Below are 13,485 nucleotides of genomic sequence, written 5' to 3'. Positions count from 1 at the left end.
GCTTCATGTCGAACAGTAAGTCAAGCTCTCTTTGAAATCACCAGGTAACGCTAAAAAACATTACATTTAGATTGTATGACAAAGTGTTTATTTAATATATCTGGCTAGCTATAGCTACTTGCTAACGGTTTAGCTTACCCCGCGATTCAAAGTAACGTCAACGTAGCTGTAATTTATGCTTTGCTTACATGTTCGCATAACTTGGAAGTTTACTTACATTTACATACCTTGTTTAGCTGGCTCAAGTGGTGGCTCTGGGGTTGTTGTGTGAGCCACCACTTGAGAATTGTCGTCTTTTTTAAGAAAAAATGTTCTTATGTCTATCTTCAAAAACTCTGAGTCCGACTGACAGTTTATTTTAAACATTGTCACAGCTCACAGGATAGGTAGGTCATCCAATAAGACAGATGTTTATTTCCATTCAACTCTCTGGTTGGTCTGTTGCATTCACTGAACACGGAAAATTACAATCCTGCCGTCCTCTCTAGTGTCATGATGAGGTTCAGGTAAAGCACGGTTAATGTATTATATTATTGACTCAATAATATAATACATGACTTTGAGAGTAGGCAATCCAGGCATATTAACAAAATTAATTAAACATACTTATCACGGCGACGGTGTACTGAGATAAACAATGTTTTGCTAGGGGGCCCTTAGTGGCTGCGGGGCCCTAAGCGGCCGCTTATGTCGCTTAATGGGTCGGACCGGCTCTGATCTGATCACCATCTGTAATTAAATCTATCTTTCAAAAGTACAGGCACAGTATCCGGTGATAAACATAGATTGTGTCAGTTCATTCTTGCTCTTACCTTTTGAAAAGGGTCCTGTAAAACGTGACATGATATGCTTGGAATCATAACTTGACAGTTTCAGGGTTGTTTTTGTCCTACTTTGAATATGTTCCTTGAGAACCATGATTGGTTTTTAGTTGTGATATCACACATCACTACTTGTTCATACATATCTTAAATCCATAAGTAATGGTTATAAGAGGATTTTTCAGACCTCCACTAGCTTTATGGGGCTGTTTTCAACGAGTTGGTCCCCATTTTGTTTAACACGTGCCTCAATACAGGTGTCACTCTTTTCCACTGATCACTAGGTGGCAGTAACACGCCAAAATGTCCTGCAACAGCAAAGAAAGGAGAAGAAGAATACTAACAAACATGGATGTAAACGATGCTGAATTTAAATACTTGGAAAAACTCAACTGCTAATATATTTCATGGGAAAAGAATGCTCTCATCATGTTTGTTTGACATCAAGGATACATACAATGTATTTTGGTGAGTAAAACTTTTTTTGTTTTCAAAGACAACTCCAGGGGCACCTGTAAGGTGACTGAGTGCAGACACACTTTCCCTCTTCTGTTGATCAAGGTGGAAACAGCCTTTTTATGTTTTTTAGTGGAGGAGAACAGAATTTAACTGAAGACATGCTGGATATTTAGGATCTACTTTTGTAAATGGCTCTGTAGACTTTAAAGTGGCATGGTTGTCAGCAGTGGGCCCTCTAAAGTCAATGTAGGTAAGATGAAAACAAAGGACATTCTAACAGAAGTCTTTATTAAATGTTGTGACAATAATTGACAAAAAACAGATGCTCAAACTCATCATGTTATCTCATTACCGCTGGTTTTGATCAAAGCAGCACCCATACGTTATGTTTATTCACTAAAGCTTCAGATCAATCTTGTCCATTACCCATGAATAATCTTACTAACTTAATAATACATGTTTGATGATCTGCTGAAGAAGGTGTGTTATATGAAGCAAATATAAATATCAAGACCACTGAAAGCACAGGTCGATTGGTAATTTGAGGCCTGGTAGTCAGACTTACCATTTAGATAGCTGGTGATGTACAAAACAGAACAGCTTTGGAGTATCTTGAAAACAGGAAGTGTTCCTAATTTTTGTCTTTTTGTTGCACAAAATTGTCTATACTTACTAACAACACCTTCAGCTGTTTGTCTGCAGTTCCTGTCATCACAAATTGAACACTTATTTGCCCTTATCAAAAAATACACACACACGCGCACAGAAAAATCTGTACATGTTTCTGCATACTTATAACACATTATAACAGTGAAGGACTTGATGAGGCTGTCATCTCTAAAGCCAGGAGATCTGCAAACAAACCAGCAGAAAAGACGAGAGGGGGACAGGAGTGGACAAACACGATCTACCTAGAAAGGTTAGTCATCTTCCTAAAATGACAACAACATAAGTATCGTCATCTATATTTGACAGGCATGTCTGCACACATAAATTGATTGGATTAACCCTGCAATAGAGCAAATAATGTGAATCTCCTGGTAGCACTGATTTCTGGAGAATTTTGTTACAGATTTGTTTCTTTATTTCCACTTATCTACACCTGGATACAAGTCTCTGAACAGCCAATAAAAAAAATATATATATATATATATAAACTACAAACATCTGTCTAACCTAATTCTTGTCCGACGATTCATAACAGACTGTCTACTGTCTGTAACATTACATTCATAATCGTCTGCTTTATATGTAGATTTCGAGGAGTGAGTCAGGAATTATGCCTATTTTCCAGGAAGATCCCATGGCTGCCTGTGCTGCTTAGCTTCATGAAAGATTAAACAATATTATGGAAAGAACATTTATGAATTCTAATACAGGGTAGATTATTTGAAAATTGAATTAGCTATATTCAATATGTCTCTATTGTAAGACCATCGTTTGGTTAACTTTCCCTACTTTTACCTCAACCTGCCAAGCACCAAACAGCAGACAGAAAAGGTAATGACTGTTAACATAGTGCAGCGTGTAACCATGTAATTCCCTCAGGAGTTGAAGGATACCAAAACGGAAACTAAGAGAAGTTTGAACATTGCAATGACATTCAACATATGTCCAACAACTCAACTCCAACTAAGGGATGATGTTGCCAAGTATCTGCTGGATGTTACTGCTAACACATTCAACTTTATAATAGAACATGATAATATGTCAGCATGTTCTGCTGCACCCAGGTAGCATTGGTTTAAGAGTGCTGGGTTGATAACTGATAATGTGTTGGCAGCTTGTGTCTACTGTGTGGATTATATTATCTAACATCCTTTTCTTTAAGAAGTAGGCTACATATAATGCGCTCATTTTAGGTTCATATTTGTATTTTGTACCTCTACTGTGACATGTTTAAGGTCTTTATTTTTCTCATACTGGCTGTGATGCAGCACTTCTTTTCACCCTCTGTCTGAAACCCGAAAGAGCCCAGTCTCCTCTGATTGGTTAGCTGCCCGGCTCTGTTTTGATTGGTCAACCGCTTAGATATGTCCCGCCCCTTAGCTTATCATGTATAATGAGTTGGAGCCCCAATAGAATCGCGAGTGTTACATAGTGATGTCACTATGTTACGGAAGTAAACAAAGGAGTCCAATGGAGGTGTTTCGGGCACCACATTTAAGTTAGTGAAACTCGTCTAGGCAGTGTGATCAATTGGTTATTATAATTCTCATCTCTATTGAAATAAGAGTCTGCTCATATCCTTATTCACTCACCAATCTATATTGAATTAAATTTTCAGCAGGTATCCTAAAGGACAGATTTTTCCCTCTCTCAGATTTTGCATACAACATGCTCACTCAGGCAATGTTCACCTCTCCTGTTAAACCCTCTTGTGGGCAGCATATGGTGGGTCAGCTTTCCTAAATTGAATATATATTAAAACACATTATTAAGCTTCAAATTCCATTGTGCCACTGTGAGAGAACTGCTGAAAGGAAGCTTGATATGAAGTCTTTGACCTCTTGGAAGCTGGTAATTGAAGCGCACAGGCGGAGAGGAAGAACCTCCCGCTCAGATTGAAATCTTTATTTTATTTATCTTATTTCAGAGCTTTTCAACTGTGCCGGAAGGAGGAGAAAAATCATGGCTTCAGGGAAAATAGGCATCTGTATTTGTTCGTTCTGCTCAAATCGCTTTTAATCTTCCCAACCTTGATGGAAAAAGATTCTGGCAGATATGCGGGAAGGTGAGGGCAAAATTAGTCATCTGCTGCCAGCTATTTGGGATTGTGAAACAACAAAAGCACAGGATGGTTGTTGTAGTAAAGACCAGTGAAGAGAGCGTACGATTTGGACAATAGTGACAACAAAATGTCATACTCTTATTCTTTAGGTTAGAACCCTTACACAAAAAAGTCTTGATTCGGAGTATTCACAGTATTCATTAGTATTCACCGCAAAATTAAATTGCCGCACCACTACCGGAGTCAAGGCAGGATGAAATTACATTAGGACTCCAGAATCGGGAAGGTAGTGTAATGACTATTAGTAAACCTTGTCTACATGAACGTGCACCGACAACACACGCTGACGAATTAATCTCTTTGTGTTGGCATTTCTCTGCAAATCATTTGTTAATCTGCTGGGGTTTCCAAGTATTCAGAAGTGTGGATTTTCTGACATGTTTAATTATCAGCGCTGTGTGTTTGGCAGCCTGATGGTCAGTGGAGAAAAGCCAAGATTCACATTACCAGACACATCAATCAGAAGAAAGGAAAGGGGGGGGGGGGGGGGGGGGGGGGTGTGACAGGGATGGAGATGTTCAATGTTACCTGAAAGAGGGGGTGACCTGTCGGCTTTACAGTTTGAAAAGACCAACCTCTGACAGATAAGAAATGTATCTTAAAATATGAAGTCGCTTACATTTGCATGCAGTTTGTTACCCTGGTGACCAACTTCTATCAGCAGATTGTGTCTTTAAACACAGTTGTACTGCCAATTAAATGCAGCAAGAAGTTAATTGTGAATCTGAAGGGATAAGAGATAAAATACAGGATAGGAAAGCAGAAAAAAAACGTATTTATACAAGACTAGACAAGCTTTTTTGCCGAACTTATGTGTTTTTCAGAATCAGAATTGATTTGTCCTACAGAGGGGACATTTACATTGTTACAGCAAAAGTGAAGATAGAGACAAACTAAATAAAACACTATTAGAAAAGGCTACACATAATATTTTAAATGTAAAGAATAAAAGGGTTATTTCAATATATTTTGTTTTTGGTTGAACTGGTAGAGAACCCATTATTTAGTGGACGCACAGAATATATAAAGGAACATATATACCTACCTTTATTTCCATTTAGCACCAACTTCTATAAACTGATCCAATCCTGTTACATTTGCTGAGAAGTTTTTATGAGCAAAAACAAAGTTACCCATCAATATATTGACCAGGCTGTTTTGTCTGCTTATAATGTCATAACTGAAATGGAAACATTGATTTCCTGTTTCTGGCATTGGGGACACATGCACATTATTTGAAAGATTGATTGAAAGCAAAAACAATCACCTTTGGGTACTGTTGTTTTTTAGGAAATACTGTTTGATTTTTTTGTCTAAAATATTCAATTACTGCTTGACCATCTTCCAATGTCAGTTTCCTTAAATGAGAAACACAAGATGAGTTGGTCACGTGCCAAAAAGGAGAGGGACGTTGTAAATAGTGAAGCTGGATCTCCACCCGATGGTTTTTATATTCTCACACTGCCAGAGCGTGAGAGTACTCTGAAGGCAGCACTCACTTCAGAAAACAGATCCACCCACAGACACTGATTGTAGTAGAATATATTGTGCTGAGTCAACACCTGAGCTGCATGGCGTGGGCTGCTCCAATATACTCCAATTCGCTGTGTACAGGCTGCAACATCTGTTGTTTCTGAAGTTTACAAGTTTGATGAAAGCAGTCAGAAAACGATTTACTTGAACAGTTGCTTATTTTATTTTTTTACAAATACCTATGTACCTAAACCCCAAAATAGAAGTATCAAATGTGCTGTTTTTAGGTCTTGTTAGATATGTACATCTGCCACCAGGGGGCGTCCTACAGTATGTTAATGTCTCTTAAGAGCAATATATTCAAATGATAAATTAGCATAGTTTATGTCCAGAAAGTGTTTAGTAGTTAATATACATATACATATACCCTCTTTTAAAATGAGAATACTTAAACAAAACAATATTTCCGTCTGATAAATGGTCAAACATCCTACATGAATTAATCTAATTTTGTTAATGAGAAGCATGTTTCAATGTAAACGTCCATTAATCTCCATCGAGGGACAGAATTATGCTGCCTAATGCCCTGTATCTAATAAAATAACCAGAGCAGGAACAATTCATCTCGAGCTCTCTGCACTACAACAGATCTTTTGCGGTCAGTATCATAATGCCATCCATTAATGGTCATAGAAAGAACTTTGTTAAAATTAAAAATTAACCAGCTGTGTCCTTCTGTACCATCTCAAACATTCGTCATGTCATTGGTGATTAAAATACACGGTGAGAATATGTTACTGCAAGGTTTATTTATACCTAACAAAAGATTTGTTACAATAATATTCGTAGTAGATCATCATGTTTAATTTAATAACCTATCGCTGACCTGTATCAGGGATTAGCTTTTTCTAACCCTTTAAATATATATCAATTGTATATTTAATGATTGAAAAGTTGCTGTAGTTAAGAAAAGTTTACCTCAAAGAGCAGTTTGTCACAAAAGCTTAACCTCTATCCCCAAAAAGACAGAGAAGCTGAGAAGGATGATATCCTCTCTTACTGTATATCTCTATGAGCCTAGGATTTAGCTTTGGTTCTTACTGTAATAGCAAAGGTCCTGACCATATGTATTAGCTTTTATTGCTATTTATATCTAAGATAGATGGGCTAGCAATTTCCTTTTATATCTTCCATAAATATTTATTGTCTGAAAAATCACACAGCGCACCAACTATTCTATTATAGGATGAAACAGAGCAGAGATTTAGGCCAGTTCTGGAAACAGAATACTTTGATTTAATAGCATCGTGACCTTAATAGGGTTATGTAGCAATTTGATCTATCCTGTTGTAGATTTAGTTTATTATCTGAGAAAACTGGTAATATTGATCAAAGGAAAGACACATTTAATAAGTGAGCATTGCAGAAAATCGGTGCATTCATTAGCTAACTATGCTTTGTGCATGCGTGCATCCCATTCACACTTATAATGGTGTTTAATTCAATATATTTCCACTGTCATTGGTGAAAACATTATTAGGAAAGCCTGCAGTTTCCTCTCTAAACATGCAGAAACATTCTAATGAACCTGCCACGGTCACGGTTTGTTCATGATTGCTTTGTTCCTGATTCAAGGCTATACTGAAGCGACGAGATACGCCTGAGTGCCTGGCGAAAGTATAACCAGATAAGAAGACAGCAGCATTAGTAAGGAATGGAAGAGGCCTAGAGATACACTGAGCGTGACTGTGAGAAAGGAAGGAACCAGAGAAGCCTGTTTTCTTTTTGGCTGCAATGTTGTTATGCTTTGTTTAAACTCATAAAGATATACCCCCTGGAGGTTTTATGCTAAAAATTCTCCCTTTAAAGAAGTTATAAGCAACACATTTTGAGTTCATTTTTAAAATCACACAATCAGCAGAATTCAAGTACAAAAAACCGGACAATACTTCATAAAAATCTGTATATCTTTATAAAAAAATGTGCTTATAAAACAGTAAATGTTCATCGTCATAATGTATTACATTACAAAACATACATAACATACAGTATCAAAAAACACCATCAGGAACATTAGTGCATGTAACAACCTTCATATAAATCACATTTGAAATTGCTCATATTACATACAAATACAGTGGAAATGTGTACAACTCTTCTAGTCACAACAAAGAAGAGCTGGTTAAAAAAAGTCAGTTTAATAAATGTTAGTTTCCTTTAAGGGCTTGTCCGAGTCAGAGTCCTCGAGCGTCAGATATCTACGCCTGCAAGAAGGTGATGCGATTATTTCTGTTCCGTCTCTTGCGGCGACCTTTGACTTGGCTTGTGAGTTTCTTGCCTCCTGGAAACAAAAAAACTGATTAGTGTGATCACCTATAATTAATTACAATTCCTTTCATTCTTTTCTCATAATTCAGCAAATTCAAGAGTCAGATCTTCCTTGGTTTCCTCTGATGAAGACATAAACTTAGCAATATAGTTGGCAATCCAAGTCATTACTACTTAATTAATTCTGCAAACTTTCCTTGTATTAACGTCTTCAGTTCACTGCATGCATTCACCTGTTACTCACTTCTAGCACACACGTCCATGCAGCTCTGCCTCGTGACGAAGTTGTTGCTGCTCCCTCCGCAGCCTGTGTAGATGAACTCATCACACATCTTGGTGGCGGTGTTGTAATAAAACCGAGGAATTGAAGCAGAGCAGTTGCCTTTGTCCAGAGGGTCCAGGCAGAGCACAGGGACACCTGAAAAATAAGACACAAGACATAAGACATGGTGCATCACAAAGGCATGGAAAAGCCCTTTTTTCACACACACTGAATGCAAATCTAAATCTTCTTTCTAAACAATATAGGTCAAACTGTTGTAATGTAATCATGTCTTGTATCTTGGTTTTCACGCATGAAGAGATGGATAAAGTGAGTTTCACTCCAGGATTACTCAGTGGCAGAACAAGTAAACAAAGTTTATACTAACTTTTTTTTGGACTGCAATACTCCTTGCAGGATGTGAGGTCTCGGAAGCGATTGGAATTGCCCTGGCATCCACCGTAATAAAAGGGCTCACACTGCATGGTGGTCATGTTGAAAAAGTAGCGGCTAAAGAGGGCCCGGCATGGTCCCTCCTCTTTAGGGAACCTGCAGATTTGGGGAACCTCTGTGAAGAAGAAGAGCCACATTTTAGGTTAGGATCAGAGCATCCTGAGAAAAACTTAATTATTAAACAAGTATTAAATAAATTATACTATAATATAACTTTCATAGCAGTCAATGTACACTATCAAATATACAATACAAAGAGTAAACCACACCCTTTAGCAGATATATAATAAGTTACAGAAGTGAGCACCATCATTACAGTGAGAACCTACTTGGGATTCTGAAACATGATTTCTGGCACTCCTGATAGCTCCTGAAATTATTGGCATTCCCTTGGCACCCTCCATAGTAGAAAATCTCGCACTTTTGGGTGATAGTGTTGTAGTGGTAACGCTCAATGTCCGCTCTGCAAGGTCCCTCGTCCACTTGAAGGAGACACTTCACAGCTGAAAGCAGCAAAGACATTGTTGTTTAAACACGAAGTAAAGAAGCTGTGCGTAACGGCCGCCAAACTGGTGATCTGTAGGTCTTACGCAGCCAAGAGGTTATATTATGGACAACAGGACTTTAAAGTGTTAAAAAGAGTTTCGCAAACTACAGAAGAAACGATAAAACATGCCGTGAGCTTACCTTTTGGTGACAACGCTAAAACGTTGTAAAACGAGGAGAACAGTGTAAACAGCGCTAATGTGCAAAACTCCATTGTGCAACTTTTGCTCTAACTCCAGACTTTTCCGCTTTGACGACCATCCCAGCCACATCCCTTTTTATAGCTTTGTAAAGTCTTTCCAGCCATGGACTTGAGGGGCGGGGATTCAATGACTCATTGAATACTTCATGTTAACCCGATTATTGGTGATGAATTCACTTATTGACATCAGAGACTCGTTTTTACGTTGTAATAGTGCGTATATTTTGTGACTAACAGCGTATTCCTCACAACTAAAACCAACACATGGAGAGAAGTTTAATTCCCCTCGGTCTTCACTGGTCCCCGAGTAGCCTATGATGATTATGATGGTGGTGATGATCATGATGATGTACACAGTAACACCAGATTATCTTTGTAATCTTTCCAGAGAAATTCTTTCATGAAACCCCTTTTATTGCGCTGTTTTAAGACGGACACTCTTGTGAAACATTAACATTTCACTTGTCTGATTAATCCTGCCAAGTTCCCACCAGTATCCTGTCTGACTGGATCAGAGACACACACACACACGCACACACACACACGCGCACACACACACGCACACACACACACACACACACACACACATTCGCCTCCATTTCCAGCCTTGTGCTTTATGTTATTTTCTTTTGCCTAATAATTGCTGCCGCCTTTTACATTATTTAAAGGAAACAGTAATGTCTTGCAGCTTTCAAATGTTCAAAGTGCCCATTCCTTAGCCTTGAAAGCAGCATTATTTGTCAATTTAGGTAAAAATGTATGATAAATTATAGCTGTTTGGTTTCAAATATGTGCATACCCGCTTGTTTGTTGCAGGATGTTACTGGAGAACTGGCGTGCAGTCATGAATAAAATGAAGATGTGCATCCACCTTGACAGGTGAAGGCTAATACAGATTATCCTTCTTATCAAAGGGACCTCATACATTAAGCAAACCAGTAACCCATTTTATATGAGAGAAAACAGAATAAGAAACAGCTACATCTAAATGTAATCTGCAATATACAGCTTCTTGTTTTACTCAAAACAGACACCTGTGTAATTAATTGTCCTGTTTAAAAGCATCAGACACGGTCTTGATCATCATGGGGCCTTGTTTTAATCAGATTAGAGGAGGATTAGAATTGTTTCTGCAGATTACTTTATAACCCAGATTGAGGGCGAGGAGAGGGATTCTTCAGCTGGATTTCAAGGGAGAAGGACTGCTCCTTATAAGCATCCGTAAGTGAATTTCTATTCCATAAATGTACGTTTTCTGAAACATGTGAGTAAGAATCTTTAGAGATCTTTATCTGTGTTTATAAATGGCAGTGAGGATTTGGCAGGAAATGGTTTCTTTTTCTTTTTTTTAAGAGAATGCCAGTCATAAACATGGACGACCTGACGGACAAGGACAAGGCTCTAATGGCAGTAAACCAACTTAAAACTGAAATAAAACTGGAAAGGTGGTTGGTAAGTTTTTCCCCCTTGATGTTATGTCACTGTCTTCATGTTTTTTTAAAGTCCTCAGTAAAGACATTTAGTTGTCAGACTTTAATCCTTGACAAGCAAAAACGTATAATTGTCAACCTGTTTAAATGCAATTATACAAACTGCAACTCCAGGATTTTCTACATGTCTAGATAACACTGTCTCAACCCCTTTGTCTGCTCACTTTAGACATCTAAGTGCTGTGAGGAAATCAAGGCATACATTCAGGCTGGAGAGGAAGAGGACATCCTTTTCAAAGGCATTGCAGAGGATAAGAACCCCTTCAAGGAAAAAGGTGGCTGTGTCATCTTCTAAACTGAACCTGAGGAGCTTTTCATATCTCAGATTAGCACCAAAGAACATTCTCCTTCCCCCTCATAAAATGGATTTGCAGTCTGAGAAGACTAGAGGGATATAATAAAAAGAAAGATCCCATGTAAACTATTCCCCCTCTTCTAGCCAGATGTATAGCCTTATAAAAGTATTATTTGAAAAGATGCAATAAAAAAAGTAGTATTTGGCATGGTTATGTAATCCTTCTCTCTCATGTGGTGCATAGTCTGGGAGAATGGGCCCATGTGTTGTGTCATATACAGAAGCAACTGTCATTAAACGAGCTTGTTTATAACTCAGCTTGTCTCCATCATAACTGTGAAAGGTTTCAGACAATATATAGTTTCATAAATCAGATTACGTGCAAGTTTGAACCATAATTTTCTATATGTTGCATATCGTTTTTCATATTTTTGCCTGGAATAAAAGAAAAAGCACAACATATTTCATGGGTAAAAACATGCAAATCTACCAATCCTTTAAGACAGTTGTTTTCCACTGTTTTGTCTTTTGATCTATTTAAAACAAGCATGTCTATTTGTGACTCTTAGTCATACATTGCAGGACTTTCATCAAACAAGGATATTTCCTTCCACAGATTATTATATTTAACAAAGCTTTGTTCTGTGATTCAATCTCTGATGAATATTGAAGAGGAAAAACTCTCTAGGATTTACCAAGAGATTAGCAATGACTACAGAAAATAAAACACATGTGTAATAGTCAGTGGCGGCTGGTGGAAAATATTTTAGGTGGGGCTGTGGAAATGGTGATCAAACAATACTAGAGGGGTCCGGGGGGATGCTCCCCCGGTAATTTTTTTTGAGAAAAGACCCCTTAAATCATGACTTCTGGTGATGTTAGAGGGGGGGAGGGGGAGGGGGGGGGGGAGAAGGACAATTTGAGGCTTAAAAATATGAGAAGACTGATCAATACCTCCATAACTTCAGTGTGGTTAGCTATGAATCTTCCAAAACTTCCAAACACCTTGTCCTGGACATAGTTTCTACAGCATAAACTGTGCAACAGTACAGTAGGCCCACACAAACTGCAGAACACCGGGGCTTTGGGAACACTGATTTAATTCCCATTTAACCTGTTAAAGGGCTTTTTCCCCCCGTTTTTTTTCTCACGAAACTGTGTCTCAGGGCTTCTTAAAATGTAATAAACTATTCATGTGTCCTACTCAGAGGAAACGCATCTAACTGATGATATGAACCATGTTTACCGAAACAAAACACAAGTCTCACAAGAAGCGTCTAAATGAGCCCTGAGCGAAAAAATGCTAACGCACTCTAGGTATAAATCAATCGATATACTTATCGGATATGCACAAACAAGCTTACAAGCTGAGATTCCACATATTCTAGAAATATAAGTATCATCACTGAGCGATCAGAACTCGTGACAGGGGAAGCAAATACAGACATCACACGACGTAGCTTTAGGTATCAAAACATGGAGATATGCTCACCTTTTGCAGAATAACAATTCTGATCAAAAACGATAAAAACGCAGCTGAAGGTTAATCCATAGGTTAATCCAATGTGTCTGTCACTTTGAAAAATGATTGATGATCCATAATTCAATTTTTATGTAAAAAACTGAGTTTTCATTAGCTGTAGCTTCCAGAGTGTATGACAGCTTCCTGTTTTGTCTCCTTGGATACGAGTCCAAACAACTCACAGACTGCACCGGGCGCTCATGTAGGAGCCCTGTGACCATCATATTTGACGACGCTGATTGGCTGAAATTATGTTTTCGCCGCATAGTTTACACGTTACAGATAGCAACAGTCAGCTGCTAGTGGCTGCTGCTGCACTGGTTGAGGGCTCCTCTCTTAGCGCCCAGACGAGAGAAGGTACACGGGCAAGGCCAGGCAGGAAACATGTGACTTATCAGTAACTTTAGACATCGTAACACAATTTTAAACGAGATTTTATTGTAGATTATACATTTTACTGATACCAATTATATAATATTTACCTTGTTCATTAAAAATAAAAATAAAAATATATATATTTTTTAAAATATATTTTTTATTTTATTTTTATTTTTATTTTTTAATATGGGAAGAGGTGGGGCGGCGCCCCTAGCGCCCCTATGGACCGGCCGCCACTGGTAATAGTGCAGAAGAAGTATGATTCCCCCAACTTCCTTCATACTGGGAGCCCTATGTTGGGAACCACTGCTTTAATAGATTATAAGCAGTGGTACAGTAGTAAGCTTTTTTCAACTACTGGGTTACACATTATATATTTATCTAGTAGGGGTATTTCCCTACATGACTGAAGCCAACGGGGAATCAAACATTACCAACATTAAAATTTCCCATTGGGATTAATGT

General features: G+C 38.1%; 2 protein-coding genes across 2 annotated transcripts; one reads left to right on the top strand and one right to left on the bottom strand.

Moving 5' to 3' along the window:
• The first annotated feature begins 1,125 nt into the window (after positions 1 to 1,125).
• On the top strand, positions 1,126 to 11,437 carry gngt1 (guanine nucleotide binding protein (G protein), gamma transducing activity polypeptide 1). The gene is made up of 5 exons (XM_034125503.1): positions 1,126 to 1,289; positions 10,152 to 10,214; positions 10,458 to 10,556; positions 10,689 to 10,787; positions 10,995 to 11,437. The coding sequence occupies exons 4-5, from the start codon at positions 10,692 to 10,694 to the stop codon at positions 11,118 to 11,120; spliced, it is 222 nt and encodes a 73-aa protein (XP_033981394.1). The 5' UTR covers positions 1,126 to 1,289; positions 10,152 to 10,214; positions 10,458 to 10,556; positions 10,689 to 10,691; the 3' UTR covers positions 11,121 to 11,437.
• Positions 7,494 to 9,418, bottom strand: tfpi2 (tissue factor pathway inhibitor 2). Its single transcript, XM_034125501.1, has 5 exons — positions 9,275 to 9,418; positions 8,917 to 9,090; positions 8,523 to 8,702; positions 8,117 to 8,290; positions 7,494 to 7,885 (listed from the first exon to the last, which is right to left on the bottom strand). Exons 1-5 carry the CDS (start codon positions 9,345 to 9,347, stop codon positions 7,803 to 7,805), a joined length of 684 nt encoding a protein of 227 aa, XP_033981392.1. The 5' UTR covers positions 9,348 to 9,418; the 3' UTR covers positions 7,494 to 7,802.
• Positions 11,438 to 13,485: the final 2,048 nt, after the last annotated feature.

The sequence above is a fragment of the Trematomus bernacchii genome, unplaced genomic scaffold (assembly GCF_902827165.1).
Source record: "Trematomus bernacchii unplaced genomic scaffold, fTreBer1.1, whole genome shotgun sequence".
NCBI lineage: Eukaryota > Metazoa > Chordata > Actinopteri > Perciformes > Nototheniidae > Trematomus > Trematomus bernacchii.
The sequence above is the reverse complement of the archived record's forward strand: the minus strand, read 5'-3'. Positions and strand labels throughout refer to the sequence as shown.